Here is a 20681-nt window from a genome sequence, read left to right on the forward strand (position 1 = left end):
TGCAAAGAACGAAAGTGAAAAAAATTGAAAACAATATGTATATTTTACCCATGGTAACTGCAGCAAGCATTGCTTGACCCAGTTCAATGGCACCACCATGTTTGAAAAAAAGCTTGAACTTGCCTTCACCTTCAAAGTTACCATTTGGTTGGGCCTTTACTTTACCCTTTAAATAGTTGGCACCAAATACTGGCTGCTCCAGGTCAACCTAAAATTTATATTGCTTTGAATTATTTTTCAAAAACAAATATGTAAGAAAAAGTTCACAGTAAACAGAAAGATTGTTTTTATTTTCCAGTTTATCTTCTATGTGGTTCCTAAAGAAAAGAACCATTACTTCAGTTTTTACCAAGGGGAGGGGGAGGGGGAAGGTGGAGGTGGAGAACAAATATTTTCTATGGAGAGAAAGACTATATAAAATTGGAAGTAGAATGTCCTTTTAATGGAGTCCCATCATAGCAGACTAAGAAAAAGCTGCAGCAAGGATTTTACTTAAGCATTAACTACCTCAGGGAGGTTTACGATATTCATTTGTGAAGACAGTATGTGTAAGCATAGGTTGGGGGAAATACAAGGCCCAGCATTTAGTCTTTTTTTTTGGGGGGGGGGGTGCAAAAGCTACACAAGAGATATATCTAAAATATCCCATCCCAGGTGATAAATACCAGATGTCAACGGGAATGGATATATTGAGTTGTATTAGGAGTTCTTGAGTGGACTATTGCTTTTTACAGAGTAAATAACATAGTAGACTCGGTGAAAGCTTGAAAAAGAATGAACCTAGATGGAAACTTCTCAAGCAATTGAATGTAGATTCGACTAGAGGTTCTCTAGCGTACAGCTTATCAAAACCTTCAAAAGTAGCACTGGCATAATTTAACCTCAGGGAGATAGAGCTAATTTATTAGCTCTATCTATAATTATTATAAGCAATAAACGAGTAGGAATTCTTGGGTGAAGAATAAACCGGTTTATAATTTGCAATAAAAAATAAGAGGCAAAGAAAATACTTTAATCCCCCCCCTGCCTGATGTAATATATGACCCCATATTAGGGTATGCTTAAACATTTAGATAGGCTCATAAAGGGAAAAGAAGGTTACCTGGGTACTTAGCTTACAGTCCATCAAGGGTCTCACAAATTGACCTGGCCCAAGCATATTATATTACTCTCACAGGCTATATTCTCCAAAACCAATGAATGGTTAACAAAACTTTCAAACACTGTATATAAAAGATGCAATCCCCTTAGCCCTGCTCTAATTATGTCAACCTAAGCCTGTAGGAAAAGTCCCGTCAGAGAAGGGGCAAAGGAAAAGAAGAGCCATTTGGACAAGACATACAATTTACAAGCAAGAGGAGGAGATTCACCTCTTAGTATTTGCTTTTAAATACTAAGGCTAAGTATTAGTATTCATTTCAACCAATAGTCTAGAAATAGTTTGATTGACTGAGTTTGGAGTGAGCTTATTCTTGTGTGTTGTTAAAAGACATTTTGTATCATATATTTTGTGATTGGGTGAGTGTTGGGGATAGTGATGAGCTGTATATCATGAGTGTGGGATTCATTTGAGTTCCCTAAAAACATATTAACTTTAGAATGGTTGATTAATTTTTTAGTGGGGGTGGGGAAGGGGTAGGAGATTTTTTGCCGAGGAAGTGCAATAGGCTAATATTTGTTGTTTTTTTTTTTGGGGGGGGGGGGGTCGTCGCAACGCGCTAATGTGCGTCACGATTTATTGTGAATGTAATGTGGTAAAGTTTAGTTTTTTTTTAGTACTATATGGATATTTAACTCTTAATAATAAAAAAAAGACTATCTAAAGTACTGCCCAGAAAAATGCAAGCACAAAAATGCATCTTTTGGTAATTTTGGAGATTCACCCTTTGGAAACTCTGTTACCATATCCCCTTAAATTTTGACTAAAAAGTTTCTATAATTCATTCTTTTACAGATTTGTGTCCTTATCTTATATTTTTCTTTGACACTGAAAAATCTTAAAAACACCCAAGCATAAAAAGCTTTATTTCAATCTACATAAGGGACACAACAGGTTTAATAGGGTAGGTCCATTTTGACAACAGAGATGTAGTCTACTGCTGACAAACAGGGGCATCCCGAGGCTCGTTTTATTCGGGGGGCGATCTTCGTAAACTTTACCGAATCGCTACCTGATTTATGCTGAATTACCTGCAGAAATCAAGAATTTTGCTAAATTTCGGCCGATTTGGCAAAATTTCTGCCGAAATTTTCGCTTTCGGGAAAAATTTTATCGAAAATTAAAAGTTGGGGGCACCCTCATCGCCCCCCCCCCCGCGGGGCGCCCCTGCTGACAAATAATGCTGTTATTCAATAATTAGATATAAAGGTTATGACTATTAAAACCCGGATTCGTATATATTTTTATATATGGCAATATACTTGTAGCAAGGCCCAAAAGGGTTTTTTAATTATTTGTATAGTATTCATTCACCATAGAAAATTCTTCAAATCATACCAGTTTTTAAAATCCGAAATTTTTACGATCTACAAGGAACTAAATATGTGGATTGTCATACAGCACTTTTGAACTCTGAGAGAAAATACTGATGGATAATTATTTTTACAAACTAAAGATGGAATTTATGCAGTAACAATATCCAAATCAGTGTGCATAGACAAAGAGCATTTTTTGTTTTTTGCAACAAAAGCTTCTCGATTAATACGAATAAATTTCAAAGAAAAAGGAAACAGGAAAACAAATGAATAACTAAAAGCCAAAAATTGTACTTGCCCCTTTCATAGTGACAAATGGAATACTCATTGACTTCAAGGCATCTTTACTGTCTGAGTTAAGAAAAATCATGCGATGCGATGTCAAATAAAGACGTCCAGTTCGACTCCCTTTGAACTGCTTATTTGAAATATCACTTAGCTCCAAACTCACATTATCACAAAGCAGTAGAACTCTGAAAAAGAGAAATCATTGAAAGTATACACTGGCTATGCCTTTTAGCACTATTGCTCACAGAAGCGGCAAATGTCAAAGGAGTTTTCTAGGACGAGTGGGTAGAAAACATTAAGAAATTATGTATTAAAACAAAGATTATTAATTTTTCCCAGGTGTACTTTAGAAAAATCCTGGAGTAAATCCTCTCCCTGTAGTGTGAAAATGTAGATTTATATATATATATATATATATATATATATATATATATATATATATATATATATATATATATATATATATATATATATATATATATATATATATATATATATATATATATATATATATATATATATATATATATATATTTATTTATTTATTTATTTATTTATTTATTTATTTATTTATTTATTTATATATATATATATATATATATATATATATATATATATATATATATATATATATATATATATATATATATATATATATATATATATATATATATATATATATATATATATATATATATATATATATATATATATATATATTTATATTTATTTTTTTTAATTTTTTTTTTTTTTTTATATTTTATTTTTTTTTTTTTTTTTTTTTTTTTTTTTTTTTTTTGTTTTTGTATTTTTTATATATATATATATATATATATATATATATATATATATATATATATATATATATATATATATATATATATATATATATATATATATTGAATCTGCTGATCTTAAGTTTAAAATGGCATTTACTTTGCTTTGAAAAACTTCTTTTTCGGAGAGCTTTTTTTTTTAAATTAATATGATAGAAGAGGACACTGGTCAACTTTAACAAGATTACACAGTAGTTTTTCCTGAATTTTTTTTTTTGGGGGGGGGGGGCAAGTCACAAAATAAGCCAAGGATCACTAAAGTGATCAAGGACCTCATTAAATCAACAATTAAATCAACTATATATGCTCAAAACGACCAGAAATTACTGTTAAAGAATAAATGAAACCCCAAAAAGAACAGAAATTAAATAAACAATCATAGAAAAAAAAATTGGCTATTGAAGTACAAATGAAACCCAAACAAACAGAAATTAAATAAACAGTCAATGCAAACAAACATACAATAGATAATAATATAAATGAATCTTAAAAAGAGTGAAACTTATATTGAATATGAAAATCAAGCTTGAAACGAACAAAAATCACTGCAAGCAATAGCTCGGGCATCGACTCCTTTTCTCAAAGTAAAAGTCTAAAACTTACTGCGTCATGGCGCTTTATGAAAACGAATTGTATTACAAATATTTTCTCTTGTACTTAAAATTAATAATTAACATTAAAATTACAATAAAATTTTGAACTGATGAGCTTTCAGCAATTAATATCATTAGACATCAAATATTCAGTTTAATTTATTAGTTCTTCCTAAAATTATCCCCTTCCTTAACTGTAAAAACTTAAAGCCTACTGCGTCATTGGCGCTTCACTGAAAACGAATTATATTACAAATATTTTCTTTTCCAGTTTTTAAAAGCGATAAAAATGAAAATAAAATTACATTGAAATAAAATCTTGAACTGATGGATCTTTAAATAATTAATATCATCATATATCAAATATTCAATTTGATTTTGTTTATACTTTCCAACACCGTTCAAGACAATAAAGATTTTAGTAAAGCTCCATGACGCAGTAGGTTTTACACTTTTACAGTGAGAGAAGGAGGCGATACCTAAACTCTTGTTTGTAGTGAGTTTTGTTCGTTCCAAGCTTGATTTACATATTCAATTTAAGTATTACTCGCTTTAAGATTTCATTTATTCTTTAATAGTAATTTCTGGTCGTTTTGAGTTTGAATTTTGACAGGTATTTTATCTACTGATCTTAAGCTCAAAATGGACTTTACTTTTCGTTGAAAAACTTCTTTTTCAGAAAGTTTTTTTAATTAATTTTTGTTTGGTTTTGATTGCAAAGTTTCGTTTTTAAAAATACCTTATTTCAAAAACAAACTTTTTTTCAAAATCCAATGTTCATCAAAGTATCAAAACTAGTATCAAAGTAGCAATATTAAAGTAAAAAAATAGGTTTGCGTCCACGGAGTTTTTATTATCTGATGTTTGAACTATTTTATACAAAATGGCTATCTCAAAATTTCTATTGGATGGGTTTGGGGAAGAAAAAGACATGGAGGGGGAGGGGCTAGTTGCCCTCCGATCTCTTTTGACTGAGAAAAAGTGAACTAGAACTTTTAATTTCAAATCAAATGAGCCCTCTCTGAAGTTTATACTAGCATCCATTTCAAAAGAACCATATACGGTCCCAGGATATAACTTACAACGCCTGCCCCAAGGGCCCTGGGGGGTTGTGTTGACACCGGAGTTTTTGTTATCTGACCTTTTAACTATTTTAAAAAAAAATGGCTATCTCAAACTTTGTATCGGATGGGTTTGCGGAAAAAAGCGCGCTCCAATCTCTTTTGACTTTTAAAACTTGGAACTTTCAATTTCCATTCAAATGAGCCCTCTCTGAAGTTTATACAAGTATCCCTTCCATAAGAACCATTTATGCCACAAGGGCGTAACTTGCAGCGCCTGCCCCCGGCCCTGGGGGGGGGGGGGTGTCGACACTGGAGTTTTTGTTATCAGACCTTTGAACTATTTTTAACAAAATGCCTGCATCAAAATTTTTATCAGATGCATTTGGGAGAAAAGAGAAGTGGGGGATAGTTGCCCTCTGATCTCTTTTGACTCTTAAAACCTGAACTAGAACCTTAAATTTCCAATCAAATGAGCTCTCTTCGAAGCTTATACGAGCATCCCTTCCATAACAGCTATATGCCCGCCGGGTATTACTTACAACGCCTGCCCCGGGCCCTGAGGGGTTGCGTTGACACAGGAGTTTTCCTTATCTGACCTTTGAACTATTTTTAACGAAACGGCTATCTCAAAAATTTTCTCGGGTGGGTTTGGGAAAAAAAGTGTGTGGGGGGGGGGGGGGGGCTAGCTGCCCTCGGATATCTTTTGACTCTTAAAAATTGAACTAAAACTTTCAATTTCTAATCAAATGAGCCCTCTCTGAAGTTCATACAAGCATCCCTTTCATAAGGACCATATATGCCCCCAGGACAACACTTACAACGCCTACCCCTGGGCCCTGGCGTTTTTGTTATCTACTTTTTGAACATTTTTTTTTAATGGCTATCTCAAAATTTATAGCAGATGGGTTTGGGGAAAAAAGGGCATAAGGGTAGTTGCCCTTCAATCTCTTGACTCTTAAAAAGTAAACTAGAACTTACAATTTCCAATCCATTAGGCTTCTAAATGAGTCCTCTATGAAGTTTATGCAAGCATCCCTTTCATAAGAATCATACATGCCTTCAGAGCATAATTTAGCATGCCTTCCCTGAGCCCTGGGGGGAGGGGGGTATTGACACCGGAGTTTTCTTTTCTGAACTTTGAACTATTTTCAACAAAATGTCTATCTCAAAATTTTCATCAAATGGGTTTGGAAAAAGAAGGCGTGGAGGGGGGGGGGGGGGCTAGTTGCCGATCTCTTTCGACTCTTGAAAAGTGAACTAAAACTTTCACTTTTCAAACAAATGAGCCCTCTCAGAAGCTTATACGAGCATCCCATTCATAAGAACCATATATGCCCCAAGGGCATAATCTACAACGCCTGTCCCCGGGCCCTGGAGGGTTGTGTCGACACCTGAGTTTTTCTTGTCTGACAATTTTCAACAATTTTTAACAAAATGGCTATCTCAAAATTTTTATGGGATGCATTTGGGGAAGAAGAGGCGTGGGGGGGGGGGGCTTGTTGCCCTCCAATTTCTTTTGACTCTCAGAAATTGAACTGAAACTTTCAATTTCCAATCAAATAAGCCCTCTCTGAAGTTTTTACGGGCATACCTTCCACAAGAACGATATATTCCCCCAGGGCATAACTTACAACGCTTGCCCTTTGGCCCTGGGGGGGGGCTGTGTTTACCCCGGAGTTTTCGTTATTTGGTCTTTGAACTATTTTTTTTAATTGCTATCTCAAAGTTCTTATCGGATGGGTTTGAGGAAAAAAGGACGTGGATGGGGGGGGGGGCTAGGTGCCCTCCGATCTCTTTTGAATTTTAAAAAGTGAAGTAGAACTTTCAATTTTCCATCAAATGAGCCCTCTTTGAAGTTTATACAAGCATCCCTTCCATAAGAACCAAATATGCCCTTAGGGCATAATTTACAATGCCTGCCCCTGTCAAGTGTAAACTTAGAAACTGTTCCTAGCTTCGATTTCTTGTTTAAGCGGCTGCTTTTCCCAGATTATTTACTAGACGAATTAATTGCCAAATTTTTAACAACGTCGAGTGACGTTTTTCTTTTTTTTTCTTTGGGGCTTCGACGGTCGAAACGTTCCTATTTGATAACAAAATCGTACCTTTAATTTGCTAATCCGTCTATCCCTAGTTGATATTCCACACGTTCAACCTCACATAAACTTATTTCATTCTTCTCCACAAAACTGCTGGATTCTTAAAAAGTAAACTAGAACTTACAATTTCCAATCCATAACGACATAACGACTGACATAACGAAAACTCCGGGGTAAACACAGCCCCCCCCCCCAGGGCCAAAGGGCAAGCGTTGTAAGTTATGCCCTGGGGGAATATATCGTTCCCTCATGCTTCCTTACAATCTCCCCCACTTAAATTCTTAGTATATTTTCGGTTTTAAAAGGGATAAAAGGAAAGAAACAAAAATTTACTAAGAATCATTGTAAGTCAATTTCTCCTGTGCCCTGGGCACAGGAGACTTCTTTTTAGGGATCATTAGTTGTTACCGTCAAGACATACCCTACCTACTTGCTTACATGCAATAGGACCAGATATTTTCCACCTCATTTGGCATCTAAAGTTCAGATATTTCGTAGGAATTTGTTCTACCGTAAGCTCTGTTTGCTTACGTTTAGCAGTAAGCATAGAATTTATCGAGTCTCAAGTAAATTTTTTGCAAGTGAAAGTAACTGTCCTGGTTGTGCCCTGTGCCCTGGGCCCTGGGGGTTGTGTCAACACATGAGTTTTTCTTATATGATCTTTGAACTTTTTTTAAGAAATTACTATCTCAAAGTTCTTATCGGATGGGTTTGAGGCTTCAATCTTCTAAGAATGGAGTAGTGAAAGCAAGATTTTGGCTTCCTCAGCTATATCTTTTGAAATAACCTTTACATAATTACAGGCCTATCATCAGTTGAGCATATAATTACTAAACAAAATCTAAATTTAGCTTACTCGGAATACCACAAATTTCTACCACCAAGTATCCAGTCTCTTTTTACTCTCTCCTTTACCATGCAAGCACTCCTAATTATTATTTTATCATACCTGAATATTCATTGGTGGCACACCTAAAAATACCCAATAGTTGTTGATTTCATTTTAGAATTCTATCCAAACTAACATCTCTCTTGGTCCCCTTAGAACTATTTCAGCAGGTGTGCGTGTGACTGAACCCCCGTGTAACTGAAGCCCTGTAACTGAAACCCCATGTAACTGACCCATGTAACTGAACCGCCATGTAACTGAACCCCTGTGTAACCAAACCACCGTGCAACTGAACCCCCGTGCGACTGAACCCTCCTGCTACTGAACCCTCAACTGAAGCCCCTTTAACTGAAACCTCATGCAATTCAACCCCGCGTAACTGAACCCCCGTGGAACTGAACCCCCATTCAACTGAACCCTCGTGCTACTGAACCCTCATGTAACTCAACCCCCGTACTTACATTGGGTAAAACACAATAGGGTTATGAACCATAGTTATTTAACTATGTTATAGTTATTTAACCTTTAAACTGTTTTAAATAAAATGGCCGTCTCAAAATTTAGATCGGATGTATTTGAGGGAAAGATAGGGTGGGGTGGAAGCCCTCCGATCACTTTTAACTCTGAAAAAGTGCACTGGAAATTTTGATTTCCAATCAAATGAGCCCCCCCCAAAGTTCATACAACATTTTTTCTACAAAAACCTTATGTGTTAGCAATGAGCAACTAGCTTAACTTACAGCCCTTGCCTCAGATGCTGCTGGTGGGGTTGTTAACCCCAAAGGCATGGTTATTTTATCTTCAGACTATTTTGAACAAAATGTTTATTTTTATTTCGATCGAATGTATTTGAGGGGGGGAGGGGGTGTCGGTTAAGAGGGAAAGGCTGATTGTCCTGTGATTACCTTTAATTCTTTGAAATTGAAATTTCAATTTCCAATCGAATGAGCCTCTTTCAAAGTTTTTTCAATCATCCCTTCTATAAAAACCTTAAATTTTAACAATTGGTAACTTCCAATAATATAAAGATTGCTGATACAGGTGTCTCAGCAATTTTTTTTTGGAACAGCTTAGTGTATCAAAATGAAACTTCTGGGGCATCTACCTGCTACTACTGCAATTAATACTGCTACTACTACTACTAATTCAACACTATTATTACTTCTACCGCTCCTACTACGACCTCTGCTACTATTAAACAAGCACTATTAAGGCTACGCATATTAAATTGAAAATTTGACAGAATGAGGCATTTGAGGTGGAACTTGAACTAAATCAAAAGACAATATGTGCATGCAGATTTTCAAAATGGCATATCTCAAAAAGGGATTTGTGTATTAAGTTGGAACTTTCAGAGAGTGCTTAAAGGGAAAGTCAATTCACCAAAAGGAAATATGTGCACGCTCAGGCCTGGATTTATCACTAGGTCCCTAAGCCAAGACCTAGAAGTGCATAATGCTAGCAGGAGCAATAAATTATCACTGAATAATTTTTTCCCGACAAAAACTGGACTGATGTGATTTATCGTCGCCAGGTGCACTCTGCTGCCACACTGCCTATTCACAGAAAAGTGACTTTAAAACAACACCGGAATTCCATGGTCACTGTCAGATGTCTCCCAAGAATGGTAGCTGAGAGTTTGGTATTACCCCTCTTTTTCATCACTTTTTGCTCATCAGTTGTGTTCTGTTAACACACAGTTACATGGTTACACACAGTTACAGTTACACAGGGGTTTAGTTAAATGGGGTTGAGTTGCGCGGGAGGTAAGTTGCACAAGGGTTCAGTTACACGGGGGTTCGGTTATATGGGGGTTCAGTTACATGGGGGTTTAGTTAAATGAGGTTGAGTTGCATGAGGGTTCAGTTAAAGGGGGTTCAGTTGCAGGAGGGTTCAGTAGCACGAGGGTTCAGTTGCATGGGGTTCAGTTACATGGGGGTTTGGTTATACAGGGGTTCAGTTGCATGGGGGTTCAGTTACATGGGGGTTCAGTTATAATGGTTTCAGCAATGTTCATAACTTTTAAGCTACTCCTCTTAGATATGGGCACCTCCTTTCTGCTTTGTTCTCAGTGTTGATGGGTTTTTTTTGTCATGGTCTAATGCCAACTAGGTTATTTCCTGTTTTCTCTACTTTCCTTGTTTAGGATTATCCCTATTATTAACTGCTTTGCTGTGACTGGTTTTGCTGTATTTTAGTGTACTTCTTGGGTGGAAAGGATAATTTATTGCTTTTTATGCATGTATTGTTCACCATAATTTTTGGTATTTTACTATGTTATTGTGTGGCCTACAATAAGCCAAGCTTCATGTACTGTTTGATGTTTGCAATGATATTTTACCATGAATGAAATGATTAGGCTAATATATTTGAGATTTTAATAGCTAACTAGAAGGCTAATATCATGTGTGTATTGCCTAGAGCTCAACTCTTAGCTGACTAATTGGCCAGTTCAAGCTCAAGTGTCCATTAAATAAGGGTTTAGTAGCCCAATAGTAAGCTAATTTCACAGTGTATACTGATTAGAGCTCTATTGGTAGCTGGCTAGTTTGTTGATTCAAGCTCTAGTGTACATATGGATAAGATCATAATTGTCAACTAGTAAGCTTATCTTATAGTCTATATAGAACTATAATGACGGCTGAATGATTTCAGCTCCACTGTAAGCCTCACTGGGATTTTAATATTTATCTAGGACTATGGTGTGTTCACTTTCTATCTAGATATGATATGAAAAAAACTCAAAGTTTACAAATATTCAAGCTAATCACATACTTACTAAGACAGTTTAAGACAATTGTGATTTGACTGTTGAAGTGGTGATTACCAGTATTGGGTATCCTTTCTTGTAGCCCAAAACTGTCAGGAGATGAAAAGAACTGGTGAATACCTACTACTTGGCTTCTTCTGAAGCAAACACACAAATGAAAAAAATCAGTAGCATTATATTCCTTATTTATGTTCTCTTCAAGTATCACAGTTGCTTTCCTGAAGAAAAAGCAACTTCTGTTGCTTTTCTGTTTACCTTCTCTGAAGGAATCATGCTATATAAATAAATATAGTACCACTAGATATCATGTTGTATACTATTTTCAAATATCATAGTTACTTTTCTGACAATGCAAACTAGCCCCCTCCCCCTTGATGGTCCCAGATTTAGCCCTTTAAATGCATAAAGAAAAAATAAAAATAAACTTATAATGAAAATTCTGGTTTATAATATGCAACATGTCTCTATTAATCAGATTATCATGTTTCCTTCCATTTAATACACTTTTTTGACAATTTCACATAAGGTTATGGTTAATATTTCAAACAATAACAGATAAAAGTTCAGTTGAAACAGCAAATACCTGTTTCAACAAAGAGCCTATGATGCATCATAAGTTCAACTAAAGGAAAAACATATTTAATAAGTCTACAATTGAGACTATCAGGAGGGGCTGGTGCTTTGTTAGAAAAGTGACCATGAAATTTAGAAATACCATAATAAAAATAATCTAACCTTTGTTTGTTTGGCATGTTTCCTTCAGAAGAGGCTAACCACTAAATGTTTGCCAAGAACTATGTACCAACATGGGCATCAGTTAATAACCTACTTTCACTCTTAATAAGAAATTTCTAGAATTGTGAAAACCTGGAAACTACTTTAAAACATTCTAAAAGCTTAATCATATCATTTCTAAATATAATTTGCTTCACTTCACTCCTCCCCTAATGGGCACATATATACCAAATTACATATGCTTATTGATTTTCTGCAGTGACTCTTTTATTCCTGCTGCTTGTTTACTGAGTGTCCTTAAACTGAATTTGATAACATTTCCTGCAGGAGAATAGAAGCATTAAACTGATATCCCAATATTAGGATAAGACATCAATTATTCAGACAGTACCTAATCTCAGACAAATATCTTGATCAAAATTGATCTTACCTAAACATGGACAACAGGCTCCTAATCTTGGACACGACGCACATAGGTTTAGAGAGTTGGGATTGGCACATAGTTAGGACTAGGCTAGTTGGGATTGGTTGGTAACAAGATTGACCAACATAATTTTTGGACATTTAAATTTAAAGAAAGGTTATCCCTGCAGCCTATTCAAACACAAATATTTTGGATATCTGTTAGTACCATTACTTTCACAGTGAAAACCTATAAAATTTCTTTTTTAAAAGTTCTATTAAAAAAAAAAAAAAAAATCAAGAATACATACTTATATCAACCTTGATGTGTTCCAACAAGACTTTAACTACCCCTCCTCCCCATTGGTTATATGTATACTCTAAATTACATATATGCAATTACTTTTCAATTTACTGACTCTTTTCTCTCTGACTCCTGTCACTATTAAATCAATTGGAAGAAGTCAGCATATGAAAAATTCATTGCATAGGGCTATTTGTAATTTGAGGCAGGGAAGCCCAGGGCAAAATGGACACCCCATTCCCATGCACTCAGGGAGATTCTGGGTTAAAATTTATTATAACCAAAATAGATGGCATTGGTGGTAGACATGTGATTAATTGCTTCTGTTGCTTGGATTATACATTCTTTCTTGAGAGTACAAATTTAGAATGTTCATAGACAAAGTAAATTTCTTGGTTTTTAATGAATTAAAATTGTCAGCAAGTTTTATTAGTTGCAGATAGCTTTTAACCTAACACATTAGGCATGCAGAGCCACTATACTTTATTCCCCCCCTCCCCTAATGTACAAATATATAGCCCAAATTTGTTTTAAAGTATTATATTTTTATCTTATTTTGGTATATTCTATTAGGACTGAGTGTCAGAGAAACATATTAGAAGAAAATTAGGTTGGGTGTATATCATACAAGTACCATGAACACTAATGACCATGGTAATATGGACATAGTGACCATGATGAAAATCTGTTCCACACCCAGATTAAAATAGCTAATTATGTTTAAAGTGAAAGAACTTATCTAAGAAAGTAAACCAGGGGCTTAACATATGGGTATGCAATTACACAAGCTTTGAAAATGATTCACAATGGTGTTTCCAAGAAAAAAAAACACCAGAGAAACTAAATATTCCTCAAGCAAGCCTGATAGAATGAGTAGACCTGTGAATGGAAGTGCCCTTAAATGAGCTTGAGAGTAAGGAACCAGAGGCATACTCTTGCAAGTAGCCTAAATGAGATATGAAGGCTCATAGGGACAAAAAAGGCCCAAAGGATTGCCTCAGAGCTACCAAGTGAGTAACTATCAAATTATTTTACAAGCAAATTTTCTACCCCTGATCCCTGTGAGATATATACATTTAATGTGTTTTAAACAGCTACAAGATCCCTTTTAATCTCATCCAACTTCTCTTAGGTCATCCTGACTTTCACAGACTTGCCCCTATGTTCTTGGTTTCCACTAACCTCCTTTTGTCCTATCTACATTCCTTTACTGCCTTACAACTTGGTGTATTGTTTTTATTACATTCTTGGCTTACAATGATAATCCTATAATGGTGTAGCCCTCCTGCCTAAATCATTATGAAATAAAGAAGAAAGAACTTCATGAAACCTTCAAATTAATGAGCCATTCAAATTAAAGAAAGAAGCAGACCTAAAACCCCACCCTGGGTCTGAAATATTCCATGTTTAGTTCAGTAATTTTAATACTCAAAGCCAAGAAACTGGGCAGAAGAAAAGTATTACAAGTTTTAGGTAACTGGAAAAAAGTTTTGGGCCCATTCTTAAACAAAACATTCTTTTTTCAAATTTTTTTCTGTGCCCAGGGGGGTAATTTGCACAACCGCTGCCTTCCTTGGGGGATGTTCAAGTGACCAAAAAGCAAAATGTACATGCTACTACTGTTACTATTAGTACTAATATAACACTACTGCTGCTGCTACAGCTCCTACTACTATTACTACCACTATATAATACCATTTTTTTTTTCTTCTTTTGTCACTTGATGCCTCTTGGTTTGAAAGTTGGATAACTAAAATTGATGGAAATTTAGCCAAGGAGATTTATTTACTTAGCAGTATCCTTGATATTTTTTAATGAGAGATTTTACAATAAATTATGCCAACTTTGTGTATGATTTTTATAATATAGCAGCCTAAAACTAAATAAGAGTGCATATAACTATCATAGTCAAGAAGCTGGCAGTATACTTATTTGTTTGTAGACATTCTGTACTGAATCCTAGGGTTGTAGACCAACCAACAATAGAACAGCAATATTTCAAGTTATCTTTTAATTTTAAGTGTGCTAAATAAGAGTGAATATCATAGGCAGTGCAATAGCGCTGCCTAAGGAAAGAACATTATTGGCACAATGTATTATTTTTTTTTCTTCCCTACCAGGGCACTTTGGATCAAAGGAGTTGTCTTACAAACTTGGAAAAGGGCTCATTTGATTGGAAATTGGAATGGCTAGTACCTTTTTTAATATTTGAAAGTGATTGGAAGGCAACTAACACCCCTTCCACACCCACCATTTCCCCAAACACATCCAATCAAAATTTTGAGATAGCCATTTTGTTCAGCATAGTCGATTTCCAGATAGAAATTATGGGGGATACTCCCCCACAGCCCTCAGGGCAAGGGTTTTAAATTATTCCCTGGGGGCATATAAGAATGATGTTGGCACAATGTATTAGGTATTATTTCCTTTATACCAGGGCACTTTGTATCAAAGAAGTTGTCATAGAAACTTTGGAAAGGGCTCATTCAAATGGTGATTGGAGTGGCTTGTGCCCTTTTAAATAATCAAAAGTGATTGGTAGGCAATTAACACACCTTCCATTCCCACCATTCCCAAAACACATCCAATCAAAAACTTTGAGAAAGTCATTTTGTTCAGCATAGTTGACTTCCAGATAGAAATTATGTTTTTGAGGAGGACACTTCCCCACAGCCCTCAGGGCAAAGGTTGTAAGTTATGCCCTGGGGATATGGTTTTTTTTTTTATAGAAATTGTTGTCTGGAAATTGTAGAAACTTCGAAAAGGCTCATTCAGTTGGAAATTCAAAGGGCTAGTGCCCTTTTAAATAGTCGAAAGTGATTGAAGGGCAACTAAACCCCCTCTCATGCCCACCTTTTCCCCAAACACATCCAATCAAAATTTTTAGAAGCCATTTTGCTCAATATAGTTGAAAGTTTTGGAAATTAGGTCTTTAAGGATGACACACACACCCCCCCCCCCCCCCACGGCCCTCAGGGTAAGGGTTGTAAGTTATGCCCTGGGGGCATAAAGTTTTTATAGAAAGTATTGTTGTAGAAACTTCAAAAAGGGCTTATTTGATTGGAAATTGAAATGGCTAGTGCCCTTCTTAATAGTTGAAAGTGATTGAAGGGCAACTAACCCTCCTCTCACACCCACCATTTCCCCAAACACATACAATCAAAATTTTGAGATAGTCATTTTTTTTCAATGTAGTTGAAAGTTCTGGAGATTATGTCTTTGTGGATGACAACCCCCCACAGCCCTCAGGGAAGGGGTTGTTAGTTATGCCCTGGGTGCATATAAGATTTTTATAGAAAGAGTTGTTGTAGAAACTTCAAAAAGGGCTCATTTGATTTGTGATTGAGGTAAATCCCTTTTTAATAGTCAAAAGTGATTGAAGAGCAACTAACCCCCCTCTTATGCCCACCATTTTCCCAAACACATCCAATAAAAATTTTGTGATATTCATTTTCTTCAATGTAGATGAAAGTTCTGGAAATTAGGTCTTTGAGGATGACAATCCTCCCCCTGCCCACAACCCTTAGGGCAAAGGTTGTAGGTTATACCATGGGGGCATATAAGGCTTTTATAGAAAGTTCTGTCATAGAAACTTCAAAAGGACTCATTTGATTGGAAATTGAAAGGGCTAGTGCCCTTTTTAATATTTGGAAGTGATTGGAGGGCAACTACCCCCCCTCTCACACCCACCATTTCCCCAAACACATCCAATCAAAATTTTGAGACAGCCATTTTGTTCAATGTAGTTGAAAGTTCTGGAAATTAGGTCTTTGAGGATGACATCCCCCTCACAGCCCTCAGGGCAAAGCATTGTGTTAGAAACTCAAAAAGGGCTCATTGGATTGGGAATTGAAAGGGCTAGTGCCCTTTTTAAATTTCAAAAGTGATTGGAAGGCATGACATTTTTATAGTAAAGATCAATGTGGGTACAATGTATTATTTTTTTTAGACCAGGGCACTTCATATCAAAGGATTTGTTATAGTAACTTCTAAAAGGGCTCATTTGATTGAAAATAGAAAAGGCTAATGCCCTTTTTAATAGTCAAAAATGATTGGAGGGCAACTAGTCCCCCTCCCACTTGCCCATTATGTTTAAAAACAAAATGTTGCCTTAAGATCAAATCCAAATGCACTGTGTTAATGCTAATTCCCAATAAGGCATCTCAGCAGTATCCCAAGAACAACTGAGGGTATTATGTTCAAGCTTTCAGGGCTACTTCTGCTCTTAAAGTTGATTAAAAATTAGTAAATCTAGGCTATATCTTAAATTTATAGGGAAAATGCCTATAGTCTACAGCTTTATTTTCTAGGAGGTAATAGCATAGAAATATATACAAAAAAAAAACTAGAGTCAATGAAAAAGAGATTGGAAACTCTAACTTAAGTCAAAACACCCAAGCCTCCTAAAAGAACTGACTAATGAGATATCAACTCCATTATGTAAAATATTTCAGAAGTCCCTTGACTGAAAGACTCTGCCTTTAGATTGGAAAAGCTCTTACATTACACCAATCTTCAAGAAAGGTGACAAGACAAATGCAGAAAATTATTAGCCAATCAGCTTAACCTCAGCTGTAGCAAAAACCCTGGAATGCTGAAATTCTAACACATCTTCTGTCCAACAGTATACTGTCACCAGACCAGCATGGCTTCCTTCCCAGAAAGTCAGTTGAGACCAACTTACTTGAACCCTACAATATCATCACTGACCTTCTGGAGAGAGGATTACCTGTTGACCTTATTTTGCTTTAACTGGCCAAAGCATTCAACAAGGTGCTCAACAGACACCTTAGGGCCAAATTATCAGCAGTTGGCATCCACACTGATGTAGTAGAAGGGTTGATGAATTTCTTGACAGACCAAGAGCAACAGGTCCAACTTTTTACCAATAACAGCAATAAAGTATTCTCCAAACCATGTGATATTGTCAGTGGAGTTCCTCAGGGTACCATCCTAGGCCCCACCCTCTTCCTCATTTACATAAATGGTATGACAAAGGAAGCCACAAATAATATCAAACTTTATGCTGATGAGTCTAAGCTTTTTGGACCAGCCATTTAACAAAGCCTGCAATCAGACCTCCAGAGAATCCAGAAGTAGACCAGTGAATGGCTGCTTGAGTTTGACATTAATAAATACAGTCCTCCATTTTGGCAATAACAATCCTCACCACCAGTATACCATGTGTGACCAGAAGTTGCAGTCTGATATTCAGCTACAAACCAGTCATGAAGAACAAGACTTGGGAGCACTTGTTGATGAGCAACTGAAGTTCCATGGGCATTTGCAACAAGTTGTGGTGAAAGCTAATTTGAGTCTAGGCCTGCTGAAATGCACTACCACCAGCCACTCTTGTACTGTCTTCCTGAGACTTTACAAGGCTATTGTTAGGCCATTCTTGGACTTTGGAACATGCCTGACCTCCCCCTCCTACAAGCATGACACCAGAATAACTGAAGGAGTTCAATGTGCCACCAAATGCATCACAGGTCTGCAAAATAAGCTGTATGATAAGAGACTGGAGCACATAAAACTCCCAATACTGGTCTTCAGACATTGCAGATATGATATGATGCTAACCTACAAATATACTAGTCAACCCAAAAACACCCTCCTCACAAAACATACAGGTCAACACAACACTAGAGGACACTCACAGGAGCTAGCAAAGCAAGAGTGAAGAACAGAATATGCCAAAACTTTTTCACCAAGCATACTTCCAACAACAGGAACCACCTCCAAGACAAAACCATGACTGCACCCACTAGTGGTGCATGAGTGCACCACTGTACCCACAAGAATAGAACAACAAGCCATGGAAATAGAAGTGGAACAGTCCATCCCTCTCAGCTGCCAACTAATGCAACATTACTGGTCCCATTTCACAGCAACATTCCAAATTAACATCATTGATGCAGAGCAGAACAGATCCAGCATGAACCTTATTTTGCTCTGAAGTACAAATTAAGGTAAAATATTCCAGTATAATTTTAGATAGCCTAGGTAGGCTAATGACCTATGATGTAGGCTACATAATCTTTTGAGGTTCAACCCTAGAAACAAGAAACAGGGTAGCCTAATTATAGTAGCTTGATAGCATCTTCCCCTTAGAATATTTTGACCCACTTAATGGTTAGGTGGTATAAAGCCTAGGCTAATAGGCTACAGTTTACATTATTAAAATGATAATTGGCTGTTTAACTAGGTTACTTGGTTTGGTAAAAATTGTTGCAGTTCATATTATTGACTTACAAATAGTGAACATACCATTTGATGTTTTGGTAAAATTCTACTTTAGCTACTTTTGGCTATCTTGGAAAGGGGTGAGGTTAGGAAAATGAAACTTTCAGGGATGGGTCTACAGGCTAAAATATGTCCTGCGAAGGTATTTTGAAAGACTTATCTCCTTTCCTTCTCCCTCTAGAGGATCCTGAAACTTGCCTACATGACAGGTCTATACCTATTGAAATTTTGACAAAACAACATTTTACCTTAATTTTCAGTCATAAGATTTTTTTCTCTGGCTTTAGTTCTGAAAATGCAATTTCTGTTATTTGAGTAGTATTTTAAGCCATATTAATGTTAATTTTCAAAATTTAGGAAATGTATTTGTATATCTTTAAAACTCTATAAATCAGGATTGAGCAAAGTTGTGAGGCTGAAAACAATTTTGGGTAAAGTTCTACATAATCATATTATTGAGTTAGGACAAAAGTGAATACACCATTTGATGCCTTTTTTTATGCTGATTACGAATATAATAATCATTATTATCGTAAATGAATTTCAGCCCCCCCCCCCCCTATTTATGCCAGTTCAGGGTTAGGTTAGGTGTATATAGGGGGGGGGGGACTGAAATTCATTTCCGATAGAAATGATTATTATATTCGTAATCAGCATAAAAAAAGGCATCAAATAGTGTATTCACTTTATTCCTAACTCAATAATATGATATGGTAGAACTTACCCAATTTTGTTGGACTTCATTTTAAGCAGAAGATCTATTTTACAAGGTTTCACTTTTATAACACACAGATTTTTAAAGGCCATCAAAGGTCAGGACCCTCTAGAGGGAGAAGGAATGGAGGTAGGTACTTCAAAATACCTTCCCGGGACATAATTTAGCCTGTAGATCTATCCCTGAAAGTTTCATTTTCCTAACCAAACTCCTTTCCATGATAGCCAAAAGTAGCTAAAGTAGAATTTCTTTTTAGGCCTATGCTCTTTATGATTAGGGCCTATAATAATCACTTCTATTGCAAATTAAAATTTACCCACCTAATGTGCAAATATAGCCTATACCATGAAAAGTTTTGAATAGCAAAATTCAGCACTAGCCTATTTTTGTTGATGACATAGGCTAGTGATATGTTTTTAACCACTTTTCAATAACTTAGCTAGGGTTGATAACTTCTTTGCATAGTTATAATTCAGGGTATATTTCCACATCAGGGGGGGGGTAAATTTGAATTTGCAATAGGCTAGAAGCAATGATTATAAGGTCTAGGTTATTCATAAAGAGCATAAAAAAGGCATGAAGTGGTATGTTCACTTTATTCATAAGTCAATTGTCTAATATGAACTGCAAAAAATTTACCCGTGGTTTCTTCTTCTTCCTTTATCATCTACTTGGCAGATTATACAGCTTCTAGAAACCTACCAGTAGCTTAGCTAGGCAAACACCAAGTGCATAAATTGCAGCATTAGCCTACTTACTGTTCTCCAGCATGAATCAGGATTCCTGCTTGGTTGTGTGCAGTATTGATAGACATTTCTTCTGGGCTAAATTATATCTTCTTGTCTACAAATTTCTGTTCTAAACAAATTTACTAATGACTAATGTGATTGCTAAGGCAAAAAATCAGTTTGCTTCTTCCATGAAAAAGGTTTTCGCGAACATTCGGTTTTCTTGCATGTCGAAAAATTCTTTTGCCACTTTTATATTCATTTTGTTATATGGCAGTTGTCTGTGTTCTTTTACGGATTTGTTCTGGAGTGAAAGAACATTGTTAGAGACAGCACAATTTTTATTTTCTAGCACATGTATGAGCACTATCCATTCCATATTTCTTGTATTGGTTTTCTTCTTCTGAACTTTTAAACTGTGACCTTTTAAGCTTCCGAAAATTTTAGGAGACATGGGGGAGACAGGGACACAATAAGCCTGTTTTATTAGGAAACCTGCATTCCAGTTCATCTTTCACTTTCTATATTTTTTTTAGGGAC

The 20681-nt window shown here is 35.8% G+C and overlaps 1 protein-coding gene across 2 annotated transcripts in view; it reads right to left on the reverse strand.

The window, feature by feature from the left end:
* Nucleotides 1-20330, reverse strand: part of Wbp2 (WW domain binding protein 2) — a 41869-nt gene extending 21539 nt beyond the window's left edge. For both annotated transcript variants that reach the window (XM_089086254.1, XM_089086253.1), the window contains exons 1-3: nt 20172-20330; nt 2774-2948; nt 49-208 (exon numbers count right to left, since the gene is read on the reverse strand). In XM_089086254.1, coding sequence (XP_088942380.1) covers nt 49-208; nt 2774-2948; nt 20172-20227 — 391 coding nt within the window. In that variant the 5' untranslated portion in view covers nt 20228-20330. The remainder of the gene's footprint in view (nt 1-48; nt 209-2773; nt 2949-20171) is intronic.
* Between the last annotated feature and the right edge of the window lie 351 nt (nt 20331-20681).

This window comes from Artemia sp. Qi Xiang Cuo, chromosome 3 (genome assembly GCF_049724085.1).
Source record: "Artemia sp. Qi Xiang Cuo chromosome 3, ASM4972408v1, whole genome shotgun sequence".
NCBI lineage: Eukaryota > Metazoa > Arthropoda > Branchiopoda > Anostraca > Artemiidae > Artemia > Artemia sp. Qi Xiang Cuo.